Source organism: Blennius ocellaris (genome assembly GCF_963422515.1).
Source record: "Blennius ocellaris genome assembly, chromosome: 2".
In the NCBI taxonomy this organism is placed as follows: domain Eukaryota; kingdom Metazoa; phylum Chordata; class Actinopteri; order Blenniiformes; family Blenniidae; genus Blennius; species Blennius ocellaris.
The window spans coordinates 10,794,314-10,815,606 of NC_137651.1; the positions used below are offsets into that span (position 1 = coordinate 10,794,314).

The window sequence follows — 21,293 nt, forward strand, 5'->3', positions numbered from 1 at the left end:
CATTCAGAATCTGCTGTGTCTGTGTGAGCGGGACTGGCTCCACCCACACAAGCCCAGCTTGGGAAGAGGAAGTAGCTCCTCTCATGGTGCCATGCACCAGAGTAGAGCTGCTAAATTGTGTTTAATTGTGGAAGAGTCAAAGGGAGGAGCCTATCTTGATTGGGATTGGCTAAACCCGATGACACTATATAAGGTTTGATTTCTGATTCGCTCGTTAAAGCACACACTTTATACAAATTGAAACAAGATAGGGAGACAGATGACAGACTTTCTTCACTTCTGGGGCGTCATTCTAGGTATGGGGACGATCATTACTGTTGGAAAACCATCAGAAAGTGAATTTTGCATAAAATGAAATTAAGATTCTGGAGTCACAAAATATTAAAATATCTATGTCAAGGTGTCAGCGGGACAAAATGTGGTCTCCAACATCACCTGCACATTTCTATGATTCCACCAAACCAGATACACTGTTGAAATCAAGGCGATTGTCCTTGAACAAAGTGTAACTAAACATATCTTCAAAAAAGATTTGTTTCCACTCAGGATACATTATGCAACTTTCCAAATGAATGATTCATTCATCTCAGTGAAGCAATGACTTGTTTAATGCTGAATTGGATCATTAACTCACAGAATGCATTCACTTTTTGTTCTGTTTTTTATACTACCGACTCCTTTTTATTGCTTTATTCACATTCTTCAGCTCACTTTATAGCTGAAATGTAACTAAACACATGAAGTTGACTCACTTGTGAATTTGGCAACTGGAGATGAAATGAAGAATTTGAGATTTAACATTAAAGGAAAAATGCATTCTTTTGTCAAAGAAGCTTATAATTACAGATCATTTCAACTTACAAAATTGTTTGTCAGAATACGTTAGAACTTTTTAATGAAACTAAGTGTTTAGGTTTTTCAAAAATCAGTTTTACATGTGCAAATAACATCAGAATGCAAGTATGTCTCAAATAATATAGTGGGAAACATTCTTTTTCTGACTGTATTTATAAGAGCTGACATTGTAAACGTCCTTGAATGTGTATTTGTATGTTAATTGAGCCGACTTTGTCAATACATTCAATAAAATACAGTTTATCATTCAATCAGAAGTGCAAATAGTGACAATGTGTATCAATGTGCATGTTTACAGACCGAACTCTGTCCTGTCAGTTATGTGGATGCTCTTTGCAGTATGGAGTTTATTATTAAAGCGTAGCAACAATTGATAAAATGAACTTTCAATGACATTAAAATGTAAATTTCCTTTTCAAATTCACTTCTATTTGTCAATTGCCAGGTGTTAATGTATTAAAAACAAGACGAGAAACATTTTTTTTAACAAGATTTGATTTATTAACTATGATACAGATCACATAAGGCCTTGCTGTATACACCAATCCCATTGAGACAAATTACCATACTCAGCAAATATTTTTTTTTTATGTTGTCTTTTCAGTTTACAGTACTTCATTTTTTTCACACACCCCCCCCCCCCCCCCCCCCCCACCCCTCTCTCTGTAGTTTCTTAATATTTTTTTTTTGAATCATCTCTTAAATAGTGAGAGTGGTGGAGCCCTCTTCCTTGTTGGGGAAGAAATCATGCACTATACTGGGCTGATCTCTCAATCGTTCACAAAGAAATTGTTAAAAAAAAAAAAATGCTTTGTAATTTTTTTTTTTTTTACTTATTAAAATAAAACAAAAAGAAACTTTTTTTTCTATCACCACTGACTAAAGGGCAAAGTGTTAGAACCCCTAACATACCAATAAACAACCATTTGAATATAGTTTTGCTTGTTTCTCATTTTAACTTAACAGACATCTGTCACCATTGTTGCAAAAAGGAAAAAAAAAAAAAGAAAAAGAAAAGAACAAAAGAAAAACAAAAGCAATGCAGCCACATATTATCGCTGAACCAAAGTCACATTTTTATTCATCTGTTCATCTAAATTGTCACTTTGCTTCCCATCTCTCCCTCAACCCTTTTTTCCACAGTCTTTGGCTGCCTCACAGTCAGTTCAGTATTAACACATTGATATACACAGGGAACGCCACTGGCCGGCGTTCACACACACACACACACACACACACACACACACACACACACACACACACACACACACACACACACACACACACACACACACACACACACACACACACACACACACACACACACACACACACACACACACACACAAGTACCAGTGGTCTCCCCTCCTTCCTCCCTCCATCTCCCAAATAATGATCCCATTCACCCATTAGCGACTCCACCACCACCCCCACCCCTCTCTCTCTCTCACACTCCCTCTGAGGATCAGTGTGTGTAATCTGGACGAGCTAACAGGGCTGCACAGTGGGGCAATGGCCGCAAGGAGAGCTGCATTCCTCTCCTTCACGTTTGTTTGGATCCCGCTGGTGTCTGGCTGACCGCCAAGCACAGCTTGCTACCATGTTAGCTCAAACTCACCCACAACACACACACACACACACACACAATGTGAATAGGTAGTAATAAGGAGTTCAGTGATCGGTTGAAAGATTGTTTTTTTTTCTTTTTCTTTTAGCAGAGGGCAGCCTGAAGAGACGTGCAGGAATGCAAGTCCGGGTCGAACAAGGTAAATGACCGTCGTGAGCATCCGCTCAACATGAACACACCTTGGTACATGTGTGCACTCCCTCAAGTCCCACGAATCTGCCACTCTCTCTCAAACACGCACGCGCTATTCAAAATCAGCTTCGATTTGATTTGGGACTCAGCAACTCTCCTCGAGCCCCATCTCGCTGGTTACTACGGTAACAGCAGGCTGGGCTGAGGAATTCGGTGATGCTCCATTCAAGTCGTGCAGACGGATGAATGGACTGTCTGTTCTGTTCGCCGTCTCTCTCGGACGGGGAATGATGAGGGGATGTGGTGGCATGACAGCGACACCGGGGGTGGGGGGGGGGGTCTGCAATAGTGGTTATCATCTTACAAATTATATTTTGAGTCCACTAAGAACAGGTTTGAGTCATCGTTCCAGAGGTGTGATGCGGTGTCCTGAGAGGACAGCATGCTGAGGCCTGGAGCAATAGTTACCAATTATTTCCAAGGATAAAAAAGCCTCCCACCTGTCAAAATTGTGAGTCTTGCTTCCAGCTCTTATTTCTGGCCTGTAATGCTACACTGTGCCTCAGTCACTGTGTCTTCATTTCCTTCCACTACAATATGACGTCTGGGAAGTGGAATGAACTCCTTAACAGAGGGCTGAGTGCTGAATTAGTGTCCACAGGGATGTGAAAACTAACAACTGAAGACAGCGAGGCAATCTTTTAAAAAATATCTGCATGTCTGACCACCTGGAATCAGGCCACATGCTTTGTGGCGACAGTCAGGATGTATTAGTCTCGTTTAATTTGTGCCTGGATTTTTCTTATTAAATTCATTCCACTAAACCTGAACTCTTTGTGACATGGCAGAGAATGAAGACTGATGCTGAAAATTGCACCTATATAAGAAAATCTGAAGAGGAGGAAAAAAAAAAAACAATGAGGAAGAGGCGCTACGCCCATGCAGGAATGAATATATGGCTGCACTACCAATTTCTTCCTCTAGATGTCAGTGGTACGCTCCCTGAAACACAGAAAGCAAGAGAAAGACTGGAAGAAAGTGAAAGGTGGCTTTCATGTCAAGGCAGCTCCAATTTAAAATGTGCCGTCAAAGTGCTCAGAAAAGTGCTTTTTGAACAAGGTCCTTACTATGAAAACTGCAGCAGCAGCTCAATCATAAAGCCACCACAGCGCAGAAAAAGCAACATGACAGGTGAAGGTCCAACATAGAGGGAATGATTCCCTGTTCTATGAATGTAGGGAAATTCAGGTTTAAAGAAAAAATGAAAGGAAGAAAACAAAAGAAAAAAAAAAAGGCAAACATACAGATGGAAAGCCAGAGGCCTGGATTTTCTCATATCAGCAACAACGTAATAAAATGGCTCATTGGTTGAATGTGAAGTTAGACCAATTTAAAAAGAAAAAATAAATCCCATTCTCAACCGTTCTTAGGTGTTTTCAGGAACAGAGCACGTACTTGGATGACTACGCAAGACTACGCAAACTGGGAGGAAATGAGAGGAGCCTTCCCAGAATGCCATGGGTGTCGCATCACCCATAATCCTGCCCAATCTGCTGCCCAGCACATCCAGTTGGTTGAGATTTTGTTGAATAAAACTGATTTTGTCTGCGTGTGTGTTAAGGGCTGACAAATAACTACTTGTGAATCGCGGCGGACAGGACATCCGGCCAGGTGAGTAGTAACACATGTCTCTTGCTGAAGTCCTTTGTACAGTCACACCTTCTCTCTGCTCCCTTTCATCTCAGTCGAAGCCTCCAGGTTGGTTCAGCAGGTGAGTTGGTTTTGAAACAACAACAACAACAAAACAAACAAAAAAGAAAAACAAAAGTGCAGAAGACAGCAAAGTTTTTCTTATCCATTCAGTTAGACGCTAAGAGATTGAGGAAAATGGCCATTACAGGCACACTGGCCTCCGTGTGTGTGTGTGTGTGTGTGTGTGTGTGTGTGTGTGTGTGTGTGTGTGTGTGTGTGTGTGTGTGTGTGTGTGTGTGTGTGTGTGTGTGTGTGTGTGTGTGTGTTGAAGCAATCCCAATATACCAGAGTCTCCTCACCCCTTGTTGCACTTTACTTTTTAATCCCTCCCTGAGTCCCTTTAACAATTACTGGCAACATCTTGCTCTTCAATTAGTGTTTGTGTGTACGACGGCTGTAAGGCAAGGAGGGTAGGGCGAGATGAAGTGACACTGAGAGACGAAGGGATAAGGTGTCGAGGAGGGAGAGAGAGAGAGAGAGATCATACTGCCAGTTCAGAGGTTCTTCACTGTTCTCCTTTGCTGGCTCGTGTGTGTGTGTGTGTGTGTGTGTGTGTGTGTGTGTGTGTGTCTGTGTGTTCATTTTTTTTTCTTTTTCTAAAAGCAACAGAGGCTCGAAGGAAGCGTTCTTCTCCCAAACGTGTAGGTTTCTCCCTGTACATACTGCATCTCACCCAATCCCTCCCACATTCACTTCCTACCTCCTGTCCTTATTTCATTTTCTTCAGTTCCATTCCCAAAACTTAAAAAAAAAAAAAAATCTCTTAATCCCGAACCTCTGCATCATCACTGATTCTTGTCATCCAGCCACTTGCACCGGGTTTTCTCTTCCCCCTTGATCCCTGCTTCACAGCGTGTGTTGTTCCGTCGGGGGGTGGTGTGGGTGCAGGGAGGGCGGCAGCAGGGCTGGGAGCGGGGACTGGGGGGTGGCGGGCGGGGAACGAGGTGGGGACTGATGGTGGAGGTGGTGATGGTGGATGGGGGGGCCGTAGTGGGGGATGACGGGCGGCGTGGCGGGGAGGACGTAGGGAGCCGGGGCCGGAGTCGGCGAGGAGGCGTAGCCTCCGGCCATGCAGGAGTAGGCGGACGTTCCCCCGCCGGAGAGCGTGGAGGTGGGGGAGCCGGGGAGGCCGTCCGCCAGGGGCTGATTGTAGAAGAAGTACGAGCACTGGTGGATGAAGCCCTCGATGATTGTCTGGTAGGTGCGGGTGGCAGTCAGCGCGTCCATGGTGGTGAAATCTGGCCTCATGAGCGTGGGCCAGAAGCAGATGGACAGATTCTCACTGGTCATCAGATTCAACTTGTTGTTCTGGCTGACCCTAACAGACAGAAACAAAAACATGAGAATTTACCCCTACATTTATCACAACCTCACGTTCTTCTCAAAAAGTGAGAAACGAATATATCACAGTATGTACTTGGGAGATTTATGCCTCATTTCAATCTTACCCAAGGTAAGGAAACGGTTAATCAACAGTACTATTCGACATTTTGCTTGAGAAATTAGGTGTTATTTTACATTTAACAAACCAAATCTATCTATTCATCTGTAGAGGTGTTTTCAAGGTTGCAGTTCAAAGGTTCTTCTAATTAAAAAAAAAAAAAAAATCAGGCTCAAAAACACTATGAAAAACTATTGATTCAGATTTCCTTTGCTTTTTGATGACACCATTCATATCTTGGCCGATGTACCTACAATAGACAAATTAGCAAGTAGGACACTGGCTGTCGGAAAGACCTTGTAGATTATTTAAAGAAGATATTTTGTGGCCTCTATTGGTTTCCATACGCATGTAGGGTAACGACCACTACGAGTAATATTCAGTTCGATCTTCTCAACATCGATAGATCTCACACAGTACAGCCACGAGAAGAGCGATGGGATAACTCGTCAATCAAGGGTAATCTTTCATACATACATTCATACATTTTGACAACAATAAAGTTAATAAAGTCTTAGTTTGGCGTTGCTCACAATGAGATACTTGCACACATAGAGAAGCGTATTTAAAATGTTATATTCAGACTTCACAGAAAAGGTGTTAAATAAATGGAACAGGAACCTTGATGAAAGCCATTCTGCTTAATAAAAGTACGATGGCATGTCAATTTAATAAAAGATTTGCAATGCAGTTACAGATGTCTGAATATTCTAAAACTACTTTTTTCCTGTATGCCTTGACTGAGAGCTCTCTCTACTTTTAGAGTCGTTTTGTTGTCGTCGTATGTGCCTAAGCAGTTTTTTTTTTTTCCAGATTTGAAATTGCACAAGCAACTTGTGGCACAGAGGTCAATCTGTAAATGCTTGATAACAATCTGTTACTGTAAGAGTGAACTGTAACATCCACGACCATCAGCGTACACACAGCGCTGATTCAACCTTCGCGTCTACAGATCTTGACTCAATGTAAATGAAACCTCTATTCCGCCGGTATGCTCGTGATTCCACTCTTGAGTCACATGCCCGGGTGACGGTCAGTACACTCAGCGCGGCCTGCCGGGGGCCACGTCCGACCCCGTCTCTCACTCACTTGTTCAAGTGGCTGATGACATATTTGAAAACCTCGTAATTGTCCTTGGGGAAGCGACGCAGAACATCCTTCATCGTCTGGAAGCGCTGCTCCCGGTCGTTGATCTCTGAACGGCGGCAGACGGAGACGAGAGGTTAGAGGCAGGAGAGAGGGAAAGTGGCTGAAAGGACAGATTACTGGAAGAGAGGAGAAGACGTCAGGGGAGTGAGAGTGGAGGGTGGAGAAAGGCCAGGAGGAGCGGGGAGAGTATGACAGGAAGGGGAGAGAGTTGGAGGAGCGTGAGGAAAGCAATTGGTTCTAGCTCTTGAAAAATCCTGTGCAGGACACACTCATCTCGACCGACAACAGCACAAGTTTCACACATTTCAGTGACAAAAATACACACACACACACGCCTTAAAATACTCCAACCCAGACTGCACTGTGCTGTAGGCAGGTGCAACATAATGCGACTCGACCATCATGTAATCCAGCGTGAAGGCAACTCTTTGGCTCCAGATTAATCAGAACGCAGAGCAAAACCACCCGAAACACACAGCCAGTGTTAATTGCTGCAAAGCTGATAAATGCAGATTAACAGAAGATATTTCACTGTATTTGCATCCACTTTGTGTTCGAAACAGAAGGACCTGAACCATCGACAGAAGATCTGTAGTTCTGCAAGACATTTTGAAAAATGTGCTGACAAGAAACGATGTTGTTTTCGAAGCCAAGGCCGGCCACACCCAAAACCGATTCTTTGGCTTAATGATAAAACGATTGACACATTATTCTTGAAAACCATCACAGGACTGCAGGGTGAAGAAAAAAAAAGCTAAAAATTCTACAAACATTCCAGAGGGAAAACATCCACTCAGCCAGTACAGTCTATCTCACACACGCACACGCGCACACACACACACACACACACACACGCACACGCACACGCACGCGCACGCGCACGCGCACGCACACGCACACGCACACACAGCACAGGGTGTGTGTTAACTCTGATGACACCGAGGAGTGAGTCAGAAGAGCTGACGTCACCAGCTACCACAAGTCCATCCTGTGTGTATGTGAGCAAGGCAGAGCGCGGCAGTCGGAGCAGCAGATGTTCTCCTCCACATCACAAACATGATTTACAATCAGAGAATCGGAGTTCATATTCCCCACAATGAGGTCAGTTTGGATCAGAAACACATTTGAGGCAGAGCGACTTTACACAGCCTCAGCTCCTCCTGGTCGACGTCCATCACCAGCAATCAAAACATACCAACTTCCTACAGCTTATTTATTATTGAAACTGATGTCACCATGACGCTATCCAGCAAAATCCACCCATGGGCTTTTACCCCATCTCTCTTTTCTCCACCCCTCCGTCCAGTAGGATCACATAAGCCTGTATTCTGAAAAACGCCAAGCCCAATTTGTTATTTTCCACCGAATGGAAGGTTTTCTTCTTCACTCTTTCGTCTTTTACTCTATTGTGGCAGAAACCACAGGAGCTTTATCAGGTCTCTGTCACGGCTGAAGGGTCTCGTCGGGGCTGGTAAAAAACACGCGCGCGCGCACACACACACACACACACACATGCACATGCGCATGCGCGCGCAGAGCTGCGTGAGTGACAGCAACCTCACGGCCTACGGGTAAATCTCTGTGGCGCGACGCAAGACTAAGCTACGCTTTAAATCTCCATTCTGACAGATTACAGGACACAAAGAGAGAGGGGGGGGGGGGGGGGGTGGGCTGTGGAGAGTGCAGGAGCACCTTCGTTTATCTAACATATGACCATTTTCTCATGACTTCATTCACACCCGGGTACTCCTGCATCCTTCCATCACCGCGGGCAATCATCCCCCCATCCTCCGTTCCAAAGCCCTGAATATTCTCTCCTTCATCTCGTCTCTTCCTCTCTGCGCCCGCTCCACACCGAGTGGCAAATCCAATTCTCCCCATGAATGGATTTGGATTGCAGCAGTTTTTGCTTGTTAGGTTAAAGAAAACTTACAATGAATGGAATAGGATTTTGCAAGAAATCTCACACTGTGTGGGTTTTTAGTGAAGGACCTTTCCTCCATGCCCCCCCCCCCCACACACACACAGCAAAGACTTACTGAAGGCCTCCACCAGCTCTCCCTGCATGGCATAGGGCACCAGTGGCTCCGGGAGCTCGGAGAAGAAGGCCTTCATGGCCCCTGCGACTGTGTTGATGGTGAAGTCTTTGTCCACCAGGTCCAGGTTGTGGTCTGGAAAAAACCCCCAAAACAAAACAAAATGAACAATAATCAAACACATACATTTTACCTTTGAAATAAATAATCGAAGAGCTTTGAAATGTGTTAAAAGACTAAATCAGTGTATAAAAAGTTCAAACTGGCGCTTTAGTCAAGTGATGAGTGCAAGGGTTTTGCACACGAGTAGGACTTAATTTATTATATCCTTGGCAATATCATCGTGTTTTTTGGTGTAAAAAAAATGAATGTTGTTGCTGTTTTGTGCCATAGAATCTGCCTGGACTTATGTTGAATGGCTTACTAACTATACCAAAGTAGCAGATGTTGAAGAGATCAACGTTATCAATATTCAACGAGGCCGTGTTGTGGCATCATTCAGTCTGAGAAATTTACGAATATCTGAGAATGGGCGTGGGTCTTCAATGAGCCCGAATGTCACAGATGGAATTAGTGGGGAAACAACTCATTGAAACATTTTTAGAGCAATTAATCTAACCCTGAACTTTTCTCAGTACAGTATGCAACATATTGATGCAGCAGACAACAAACAAACTTATACGAGTAGAAAGTAGTCGACTGCCTGCAGTGCTTTCACCTGCCCTGAAGAAAGAATACATGAATTTATAAAACATTCGACATGGTTTGCTTTGTGACAAATGGCTGTGGCAGCAAATTCCTGCCTTAATCCATGAAAACAAATAAGCTTAAAGACTAGTACTAATTTAATTGCCATAAAAATTATTGTAAACATTGTTTTGGGGGGGGATAAATGGTAATACTATAATCAACTGCAGTCAGGTAACTTAAATTCACAACAAAAGGTTGCAGGTTGAGAAGCTATTGAGTGCTTGGTAGTAGTGGCTGGTGGGCACAGAGTTAGTGTCGATCCTTATATGCAAGTACCATCGTGTACCATTGGACTGGTCGTGAACCCACTGAAAGAAAAGCCAAATGAATGACAGACAATTATAAAGTTAATTTGAGTGGAGTGGCGGCCTACAGAGCCAGAGAGCGGGAACTATTAGAGTACCACTCCAGCAAAGAGAGCATTTGTGTAAGAGCAGGGGACTTAATTAAAAAAGCCCTTTTCTGATAACTTATTGCTTTACAAAGGCATATATATATATATATATATATATATATATATATATATATATATATATATATATATATATATATATATATATATATATATATATATATATATATATATATATATCTATATATCTATATCTATAGGGGGGAGGAACAAGAGAAAAGTAGCACAGTTATAGTTATGAAGGGTTCTTGAACGGTCTGACGAGATCTCCCATGTTGAGAGCTTCCAAGTGCAGGGCTTCGTGATGCAGCTTTCTCCAGTAGTGATTTCTCTGAATCTGCAGGGAGCCCATGAAGTGCCGTCCTCGGTACGGCGAGGAGACACCTGTGCTGTAGTCATTTCCTGTAATTGTCTCGTCAGTCTGAGGCATTTGAGGCTCAGGATGATTCAATGCGGGACTTCGACTCTTATTACGCGGGCTCGATCCAACCTCAGCCAGGCGTGGACGCATGCATACACACGCCGCACACAGAGGCCATCTTGCTCCGCTATCTATCTCGGCGGCGGCATGCTTCATTAACCAAACCAATCTGGAGCCAATTAACTGCCCACACCAGAAAAGCCCACGCCTGGAGACACACACTGAGAGCGCTTGTACACGTGTGACAATGCGCACAGGAGCAGGAAGGCGACCGGGGAGGAACTCCACTGGACAACAGGAAGTGAAGGCCTTTTCCCTCAGCCAGATTAATGCCTCATGCCGTTTGGTCTCTTGTCGTTTTTGTGGGCCGTTGGTGAGTTCTTATGCCCAAAGTGACCCTGTCCCATGCGTGGACTTGGCTCTGCTTTGATGTGGGCCAGTGAATTGCACCGTGGTTGTAAACACTGCTTCAGAGGGAGGAAGCCCACCTTGGTCGAATTGCCGCTGCATGATCTCCATCTCTGCCTTGTTCCCGCTGACCCTGTAGATGCCCTCCGTGCTCAACCCTGGTGGAAAGAGAGACAGAATTTTATTGCACCTGTTCATTTGCGACCAGGTCTGGAGTGTTTTTTGGACGCTGGACAAATCACATTTGCGAGCTTTACGTCATCACACACTATATGGACACAGAAAGTAGAGCTACTGCGGGCTCCCTCTGCTCCCTTCCACCTCAACACATTATTAGCACAATTTATTAAACGCATAAAGCACTCCTGCAGGCCTGCTGAATGCCCACTGCTGCAATGTGACAGGCTGAGGGTTCCTTAGTGCCCCAACGCTAAATGACTGAAGGAAGTGGTGGAAACCACTCTTGTTTCCTCCCTCACACTTTACTTTTAAGAAGATCTTGTCACCTTTTTTTTCTTTTTCTTCAACAGTAAGCAGTGAAATGTATTTCACATTCATTGAAAACATTTAGAGGAGCAAAACAGAAGGAAAAAAAGAAAAAGTCCATTGAGCAGTTTAAAGACCTCCAATAGTTCAACAGCACAAACAATAGAAAATCAAACTAAATGCATTCCAAATGAAAGACAGAATATAAAGAGCTGCTATTTCTCCAGACAATAGTTTGTTTTTAATTTGTTTTCCCTCCTATTATTTGTGTGTTCACAGACTTTAAATACTGAAATAGCCAATTATACTCTTATAAAGAAAGCCTGTTGAATTCTATCTCTTCTATTATATGAAATATAATCGGTATTTTGAAAGTTTTAACGTAAGGTGCATTGACTTTAAAATTTTTAAGTCAATCAATTACTTTTGTTGTAGAGCAGATAAATACAAACTTTAGACCAGCAAATAAACTTGTTGTGTATATTTTGGTTTATTGTCAAGGGGGGAAAAAAAGCTGTTTGTCAAAATGCTTCAAGTCCGGCAGTGCAAATTCACATTTTTATTTGATTGCTTTCTTTCTTTTAACAGATGAATTGCATATGAGTCTATATGATAAGTCTTCAGAGGGTTGACTTAATCCAAGGTCCACTTCAAAGATTAATTTCGTAAAAATTGCAGAAGCTACTTCTAGAAATCCCTGAACTATCCAAGAATACAAACAAAAAAAAAAGTCGTCTTGAAACCATTCTACAACATCTAAACAAATCAAACAATTTAGTTTGTGTGTTGCAAACTGAATCAGAATGTCAACCAAACCTCTATTCTCTAAATCAAAACCCTCAAGTTTTCTAATACTGCAATATTTTGTTGAGGTGCTTCGCTGTAAATGCAACAAATCCATCATCCGTACCACTTTATCCAGCTGAGAGTCACGGTGTCCAGTCATTATCAGGTTTTTTTTTTCTTTTACTTTCCAAAAAAGATAACACGTTACCTTCCACCTTTCAATTCCTGCTCGCTGACACATTCAGAGACAAAGAGCAATCCAGAGGGAGTGAGGGAGATAGGGAGTGGCAGAAAAAGAGGACGAGATAGGGAGAGGCAGGGACGAAATGAGAGAGCTCTCAGTCAAGGCATACAACATCGATCTCCTCCTTCTACCAATCAATTATCCACAAAAGCTTTTCGAGCCAGACACTAGGAAAACAGGGATGGGTGGAGAGATAGGGAGAGGGAGCAGTGTTGCAGCGATGGGGCGAGAGAGAGCGAGAGATAGGGGCAAAATAGGACAAGCACCCAAGGATGAGGAAGATAGCGGGGGAGCGCGTGGATGGATAGGAGTGAGAGTCCACCTGATGAAAGGGAGAATGAGGAAGAAAAAAAATGTTGGGATTAAGATAAGGGAAGATATACGGGTGTGTGTGTGTGTGTGTGGGGGGGGGGGGGGGCTACAACACATCAAAGATGGAGGTTACAGAAAAATGAAAAGAATGTAACAGGAGTCAAAAAGTGTGTGTGTGTGTGTGGGTGTGTGTATGTGTGTGTGGGGGGGGGGAGTCTGAAAAGTCTGGGTTTTGGCAGTGAGAAAAATAATTTACAGGGAAAGTTTGAGAATATGAGCTTCCCCTCCCTCTATGGTCAAACACAACACGCACCAGCACCTCCTGGGGTCAATGTAAATAAAAACACTTTGCTCAAACGTCTTCCAATAAGATCCCATGCTACTACAACCCACATTGCAGGCTACAGTAGGGATAAATAAATCACTAATCTAATTAGCTGTATGTGCTAATAGCTTTAAGCACTGGCTATATATGTAAATAATAATAATAATAATAAAAAAAAAAAAAAAAAAACATCAAAGAAAAACACATCCAACTGAGTTGTGCTTCCCAGCAAAATTCAAAGGACTAAAAACATGCCCCCACAAACCCAGAGCGTGATAAATGTTCCTGCAGTTAGCGGCTGAATTCCTGCAGCGTGTTACTGTCTGACATCGCTCCAGCTGATCCCACATCAGCTCCGATCCCGGCCCCTCTCGTGGGGGGGTGGGGGGTGGCAGCCTCGAGGCTGATTTCATAGTTCTCCATGGAGACAGTCAGTCACTGGGTGCTGCCCTTTTCGTCGCTATGGAGGCTCCTTCGGCCAGCAGATATGCCTGCACACGCTCACGCTCATTCATCACCCCGGTGCCCATGAGCAGAGCGCACAGCGACGGACCCGCAAAGAGAAAGACGGAGCTCAGAAGAGATAACTGCAGTAACTGTGGATTGATTTTATAGAGCTGCTTTTCAACAAAATGAATGAAAACAACACATTTAATCCCATTATTGCAATGGACAAAAGGAGTGAGTTCTGAAGTGCAAATAAGAGAGACAACAAAGAAACGACTTCAGAATAGAACTCGCACACAAAAAAGCAAGATGTTTCATTCAATAATTCACGTCTAATGCCAAAAATAAGCCACCAAATATAAAAATTTACCGATGACCAATGACGTCATCGTGAGTGAATATCAAGGCGGGGATGCTGGCTTTGAGTCAACATTCAGTGTGATGCAGGTCAAGACGGAATGCACAAGGTCAGCTCGACGGCGTCGCGCACTGTCAGTCGTTTCAGCACAGTATGGAAATTTCCTGCAAGAGCCATTATACTCAAGAGATTCCAGACACCGATATGGGATGTGTAAAGTCCGACTCACAGCAACCACAATCACAGCGAAACGACACCTCGTATCTCTGTTCCTTTTCCAGCACAGGTACGTCTGCATGTCAACAACAAGAGTGCTGCACGTTAGCGGTCTAACTTCTGAATGGCAACAAACAGAGGCACACTATCCAGTGTTTGTACCAGAATGAACAAAATACTACATGAGTATCTGCGAACTGGTGAATCCAAGACACGAAATCAGATTTACGACAGCAATCGTGTTGGAAGTTGTTTTCTGGTAATGGTTTCATTGATATTTACACTTTGGCTCTTCTCCGATCGTGTCATTTTTGATCAATTCTTCAGTTGTTTCTTTCCCCGGCATTGAGTTAATTCTGATATGTTGTGTTTGTTTGGACAAATAGAGATTTTTTTTTCATTTTGCTTTAAATCTCCAATAAGTTTGGTAACTTCGTCCAACAACATTTCTGACTCCCAAGTGATCACATTTCTTTTTGTGCTTTGGGCCACTTAGCTCTCTATACAATCTTCACAAGAAGATGTAAAATAATAGGGAAAAAAGCATATTCTTCTGTTTGCACATGTCAATGGTGCAATTGCTTGCCAATATGTAATTTAGCACTCTTCAATGAGGATCTTAGTAAATCTGACCCATGAGTGTCTAGATTAATAGGTTGTCATTCACTGACAGATGCAGCTGAAACAAACCCAACTGACAGAGAACAGCTGTGACCAAACGGCCTCCTCATTTCCTACCTGGTGATATTGATCGAACAGAGCTGAGCTACGGGGCAGGCGGAAGCAGAAGAGGCAATGAAGGGAGAAGTGAAGGGATGAGGAGTTGTAGGAGAGAAGAAAGAGAAAAACAAAATACACGGTGAACTGAGAGGGATGACAAGAAGTGAGGGAACGAAGTAGAAATGTGTGCCACGGAAGGAAGTGACAGAAATCAAATCTGACAAGTGTAGGTACTTGCAGAGTTGGAGTGAGGAGGATGAGTGGATCGGGAGGACGAAGTGGAGAAACAAGGACACAGAGAGAACGATGGGAAGAGGAAACAAGAGGATTAGGAGAAATGCTAAAAGAAGCCAGTGAGGATAACAGGTGGAAAATACCTCCGGAGGAGCTGCAAATTCACTCATGTGTGCACAGCAGAGCGGATGCACGTAAATGTACTTTCAACCGCTTTTCACCCCCCCACACACACACTTTTATCCAGACGTAACTGCTGTGACTACTCCAGCTACCATTGGAGATGCGAGAGGTGAAATCTAACGCGATGCTCTGTTATCTCGAGCTCTGCACTCGTACGCAGAGAGAGAAGGTGGATGCTTTGTGTGCCACAGTAATCCACAAATACCGTGTTTAATCAGGACAGACATTACAGAGGAATGCACTGGCATGTCACAAGGCAACAGCAATTTCTTTCAGAAAATGAGGCACTTGCTTTCTGAAAGGTTAAAAAAAAAAAAAAAAGCTTTTAGGAGAAGCTGATTGGAATTAAATATAATATCCACCTCCGGTATAATAGTGTGAAATGAGGAACCGTTGCAGTTCTGTCTTTAGCTCCTCAAGGATCTAATCCTCCTCCAAAGAATCTGTACACATACCTACAGTCACTGAAAACAAACCACAAACGGTCTCTGCTGAGGGCCTTTTGCTGGTTTTGCAAGTTTTATGGACATTCTAGGTTCTCAAATATACTTTACTGTCAAGAAATTCTCCACACTAAGTCTTTTAATCAACTTGTGTGTTTCCTTTTTCTTTTTTTTTTAAACTATACTTTGTTTTGGAATAAACTTCTCAAAGTTATGCAAGTGACCAAACTTTATTTAACATCAACGCATCTCGGTTTGGTTTTTTTTCCGTCCTGCGTCTTCTGCAGCTGTGACGCTGCTCTCCATTTGCCTTCGCTGCTCAGAATTGCCTTGGGAAAGTCAAGGCTGTAGCGTTCAATAAATCACGATGCTGCGAGTCAGAAAACAGAAAGAACGCATCAAGTGAAGCTGCTGTTCTTTTTCAGTGCTTTCTGAGCACGAATAACAATATCATGCCACATGTCTTCAAATGCGCCGCGTTTTCTTACCTAAAGGCAGCAAAGTAGCAGAGCTATGGGTTAGGAGCCATTCAAATGTGTAGGTATAAACACTTTGACGTGCTGTTGGCCTACCGTGGAGTTCGCCAACCTGAAATGAGTGGATCTTTAATCACTTCCACTAAGCGAGTCTGAAAAAAAAAAAGGCTGAAACTTTCAGCAAGCAGCATTAAATGCCGGTAAAAGACCTGTTGGCCAAAAACAGCCGTGTAGACTCCGACGGTTGTTAAATCGAGCAGATGAGAGAATTTCAGGGAAATGTAGGACACCGTGACCAGTGTATCTGATGCTCACCATCTCCCGTGGGTTTTGTCAACTCGCTTTGAATGTAGTTTTGCCGACATTCGAGAAACTTGGCAACAAAAACACTTGAATGCACCTGCAGGAAAAACAGAAGCTTCCGTTTTCCTTTTGATGTTTTCCACTTGGACCTGCTGGGAAATGCCACAGAAACTCACAGCAACTCTATTTAAGTAATCATTAAATGCCAACACGGGAGGCGGCTTTGTTCCTCCACTTGAATTCACTTTATTCTGCCTCCGTCGGCGTTCAGATCATCAAAAAGGTTCACGTCCCTGAAGATGCCCACCTGTAAAGCCTTCCAGCTCAGACACAACCATTTTCTAAAGAGCCGAGCAAAAGAAAAGGAAGACGTACAGACACAGCAACAACAATCCCACCAGAGGGTAGGATTAAGACTCGGAGAAAAGGCAGCAGAAAAGAAATAAGCAAAATGAGAGGAGACAGGTGGAGCGCACGCAAAGGTAGACCGGCGCCTTCCTTCCCATTACAATCCTTTTACGGGGGACATCGGCTCAGTGGCTGGAAACAGTAGCATGTGAAGCGCCACTGTCAATGCAAGCAGGATGAATCAAATTGTAAATGTTATACACTGGAGTTAGTACAGTCGGTCCTCACTCACTCTTCCATTTTCATGACAACCAAGGCTGATGACATGGCAGTGGCTAAGATAAGATAAGATAAGATAACGACCGGATATTCCCCAAAGTATTACCTGCAGCTTGTACTACCAAGAAAACCTCTGCTTTTATCTTTTAGTTTTATTTATCGCATGGTGCCTGTTTTTGTTTTTTTGGTTTTTTTTTGGGGGGGGGGGGGGGGGAGGGGGGTGTTATGCCACGCTGTCTTTTTAAGACGGGCGAAATAAACACAATACAAACATCTGTTCTTATGAGCCGTATTATACAGCTATTAGCAGAGTCGAGCCCGATTTGGTTCCACCCTTTCCACCCTTTCGAGTGTGTTTCCACCCGGAAACACGCTCGATCGCAAAACTCAACTGGACCGAGACTTCACTGAGTATCTATCCTACGTTTGCTTGTCTCACCTGTCGTTTCAATGAATCGGATGCACTTCTCGATGAAGACTGGGATCGGTCTCTCGGGACTGACCACAGTGGAAAGTGGCATACCGAAGTAGTTGCTCTCGATGGGTTTGGAGATGGAATGCCTCGGTTTAGATCGTGGTTTCTGCAGGGGGGGAAAAAAAACAAAACAAAAAAAAAGACATATTGGTGGGAGAAGTAAGTGGGGAAAACAACATTATTTGAGACTGATTGACTTTGACACAGCTGGTACAAGAACACATTTCAGAAATAAAATTGAACCAGGGGGCACTGCTCTTGAATTCACTGCAGAAAATAAGCTTTATTGAAAAGTGACTGCCTTTCCCTCCCCTCCTTTTTGAACTACTTGAGCGAAATGACATACACACACACGTACACACCTATCCCGCACATTCTTTCAAAAAGTCGAGCTGATAAGTAATCATACATTCCTGTCTTGAACCATGTTCTGCACAGCGGCGAGATGTGCATCAGATCTTCGCCCTCATCTCCTCAGTCTTACCTTCCTTTAGCATTCGGTCTCTCTCTCCCCTACCGCACTGCAGCTCAACACAAACCGACTCCTATTCTTTAATTACTTTCCAGATCCTATTATTTTTCAGTTAAGAGACGTTGACTACACTCCTGCAACATCCTCCGCTCGCCTCTGTCGGTGGCAGAGACATCAGCAGTAATTGTATTGTGTCTTAATGGCGTTCAGTGGGAATGTTTTGAAGGCCCCAGAGGCCTGGATCACTAGCAAGTCCGCCAAGCCCCCCCCCCCCGGAGGCTCTCAGCCCCGGCAGGCTGCGTGGTGAGGCAGGGATGCACGGTTGGCTGGAGGTAGAGACTGTGCATGCAGAGAGAGGAACAGAGCAGAGGAGTGCTCATTAGAGAAAAGAAGCCCGGCGTGTCCTCTGCTCCAGATACTGGCACCGGTGCTCTCCACCAAACATGTTTGGGTGACATATGTAGACACTCTCACTCACAGTAGTCCTCAAAAAAACAAGCAGAGAGATGATAATTATTACCGGGCAGGTTAACGACGACTCACCTGGGCTGTTTTTTATTTATTAATTTTTTTAAATCAATAAAGGTTTTTGAATTCGGGGTCAAAATAATATACGTACAGGCTGCTGTTACTACACGTTATGTATTTAAAACTACTCTTTTCAAATCGGTACAGTATCTTTGTTCATTTCAAATAAATTGTGTCTTCAGAAATGCATTTACTGTTTACTTGAAAGATAAAATTCAAAGTAAATCATATTACATTTCATGATTAGATGATCGCTGCCAAATGCGGAACGAGAGAAGAAGAAATAATAAAAGACTTGTAAAACCTCTACAGTCCCGACTGCCTGTATGCATCATCTCTCAAAAAATACTGGTTCAGTAAAATGTCCAATATATTCAACATGTATTACACCGACTTTTTTTGCTGTGTCGTAATGACAATTATCACTTATCCTCCATGTGATCAGAAGTGTTTCCCAATTCCTGAACTGGAGGCCATAATATTCAAAATCAGAATTAAAATAAAAAAATAATTAGTAGAAGTAACTCACAAAATACGGTTCAATCAAGATTGTGATGTTCTGAGCTGTACCACGGTCATGTTTAATTCTCTCTTGATGAAAGAGTTTCACACAAGCATCATTAATGTTTCAGGTCGATGCTTGTTACTTCTATCTTCACTGTGCTCATCATGAATTGCTGATAAGCATACATTAGAAATGTATTTTTAATAAATGATTAGAAATAAACATTGAGTGTTTATAGGCTGTATTGCACAGAAAGCTGATGACATAACACTCGCCAACATAATGATATAAGTTAATGACTCATTGGGCGAGTTTACATTTATTGAAGTGACACTAATGGGCCTTGAGTGGCTGCAAGAGCGCACGGGATAAAGAATGACAAACACTCTTATCTCGCCAGTTACTTTTGCTTTCTTCCTTTGTAGCATAACCCCACATGAGCAGAGTCCAAACTGGAATTCCTTTACTTATCGCTTGAGGCTCTCTCTCTCTCCTGCTGAAAAACCAAGATCCATCTCTGACACTCCCTTTCTCAGCAAACACACCACCCAACACTTCCACAAAACAACACATCATTTGGACCTGTGCTAGGATTTTGTTCTTTTTATGGGTCGTCTACGATTGCACTCTCAGTTTCACTGTAATCACTGTACAACGGTGACAGATCCGTTTGACTGTATTCTATTGTTGCACACCTGCTCACAATCACGCCCGTTGACAAGTTTACAGACACCTACATAAGGTGTTATTAAAAATAAAGAGATCAGAATAAGAGACATGACACTGCCGCAGCAGAAGGCTGAGCTGGTATAACTCACTGCCAGCTCAAACTATCAGCTCATAATTTATTTGTGTCCCATCACACTGACTGTGTTGTATATCTGTGCCCTATCTCAGCTTAACAGACTGTCTCAATATTCCTCCTCCTCGTCTCCTGCACCCACTTTTCTCTCACTGTCTCTTCCCCTGCAGTTTTGCCTTCTGGCCACTCCTTTGAGTTGCTGACTGAGACAGGATACGTAGCCAGCACTGAGAAGACAAAACAGGCCTCTACCACAAAAGAAAAACAAAACACATCCTTAGTAATAACATACGGACATCATGGTGAGTGTTTACATGCACTGTGCACCGTCGGACGGAGAAACCCGACGCCGTTCTCCAGTTTCTCTCCATCTCCATTTCATTTTCTTTCTGCGGCTGTGTTTTTGCCTGCGCCTGGACTGTCTCCTTCACTCCTGTTTCTTTCATGAGGACATTAGACGAACTAGGTGACTGAGGAATGTGAAAAACTCCTCTTGCTGGCTGAGGAGGTTTCAAAAAAAAAAAGAAAAGAAAAAAAAAAGCTGCAGAAGAGAGAAAGGAAATGTTTCCGGCCTCTCACTGAGGGAGGGTGATCAGGACAGGCACAGCTGGTCACTGCCTTCGGTAAAAAGGGGATTTAAAATGGACTTAGTGTCCATTTTCAATTATTTCTTCCTCCCCCCGCCATGACTCAGGGTAAGAGACAGCACCCCCAGGGCTCTGACGAGGGAAGTGTTTACACAAATCTTTACCTTCAGCACAACTGAAAATCTGACTCCGTCTTAACCTTGACCAGCGAGCAACAACAGGAACACCCGACACCCAAACAGCAGCAGGTCACTGCTACACTACATCTCCCTGACATGTTCAAATAAACTCGGTAAAATGACATCCTGCGGGGATTTCAGGCTGTGGCAGGTTGAAAATGCACCGCTATATTTGAGACAGCTGGTCTGGAAATAAGTGACGGGACTTGATCCCTTTGTTACAACCACAATTAAACCCAAATGGCTTGAAATGTGGAAATCTACCATCTCGACCCTGCTGTGGGGCACAACTCAGAGGCAGTAACGATCGACTATGACACTGATCCACACCCTACTCACTTTAATTTTCTTAGGGATTTGTTGGATGTGCACATTTATAATATGTCATTTGACACTATATTGATTCTTTTCTGTCTTTACTCGGTGCAAGAACAGTGGTATTGGAGCCCGTACAGCTGCTCACATAGCGGTTGAGCTGCTGTTCTACGCCACCAACAAATGCACTCATGAGTATGTTTTTTTTAAGAAGTACAGCTTTGCATTAGAGGACTAAGCCATGCTTCCATTATCTTCAAAATAATCAAACTCATAATTTTTTTTAT

At 43.3% G+C, this 21,293-nt stretch overlaps 1 protein-coding gene across 2 annotated transcripts in view; it reads right to left on the reverse strand.

Moving 5' to 3' along the window:
* Positions 1 to 1,520: 1,520 nt before the first annotated feature.
* Positions 1,521 to 21,293, reverse strand: part of arhgap35a (Rho GTPase activating protein 35a) — a 69,507-nt gene continuing 49,734 nt past the window's right edge. For both annotated transcript variants that reach the window (XM_080508176.1, XM_080508177.1), the window contains exons 3-7: positions 17,583 to 17,724; positions 11,064 to 11,141; positions 8,996 to 9,127; positions 6,897 to 7,002; positions 1,521 to 5,684 (exon numbers count right to left, since the gene is read on the reverse strand). In XM_080508176.1, the coding sequence (XP_080364302.1) occupies positions 5,213 to 5,684; positions 6,897 to 7,002; positions 8,996 to 9,127; positions 11,064 to 11,141; positions 17,583 to 17,724 (930 nt within the window). In that variant the 3' untranslated portion in view covers positions 1,521 to 5,212. The remainder of the gene's footprint in view (positions 5,685 to 6,896; positions 7,003 to 8,995; positions 9,128 to 11,063; positions 11,142 to 17,582; positions 17,725 to 21,293) is intronic.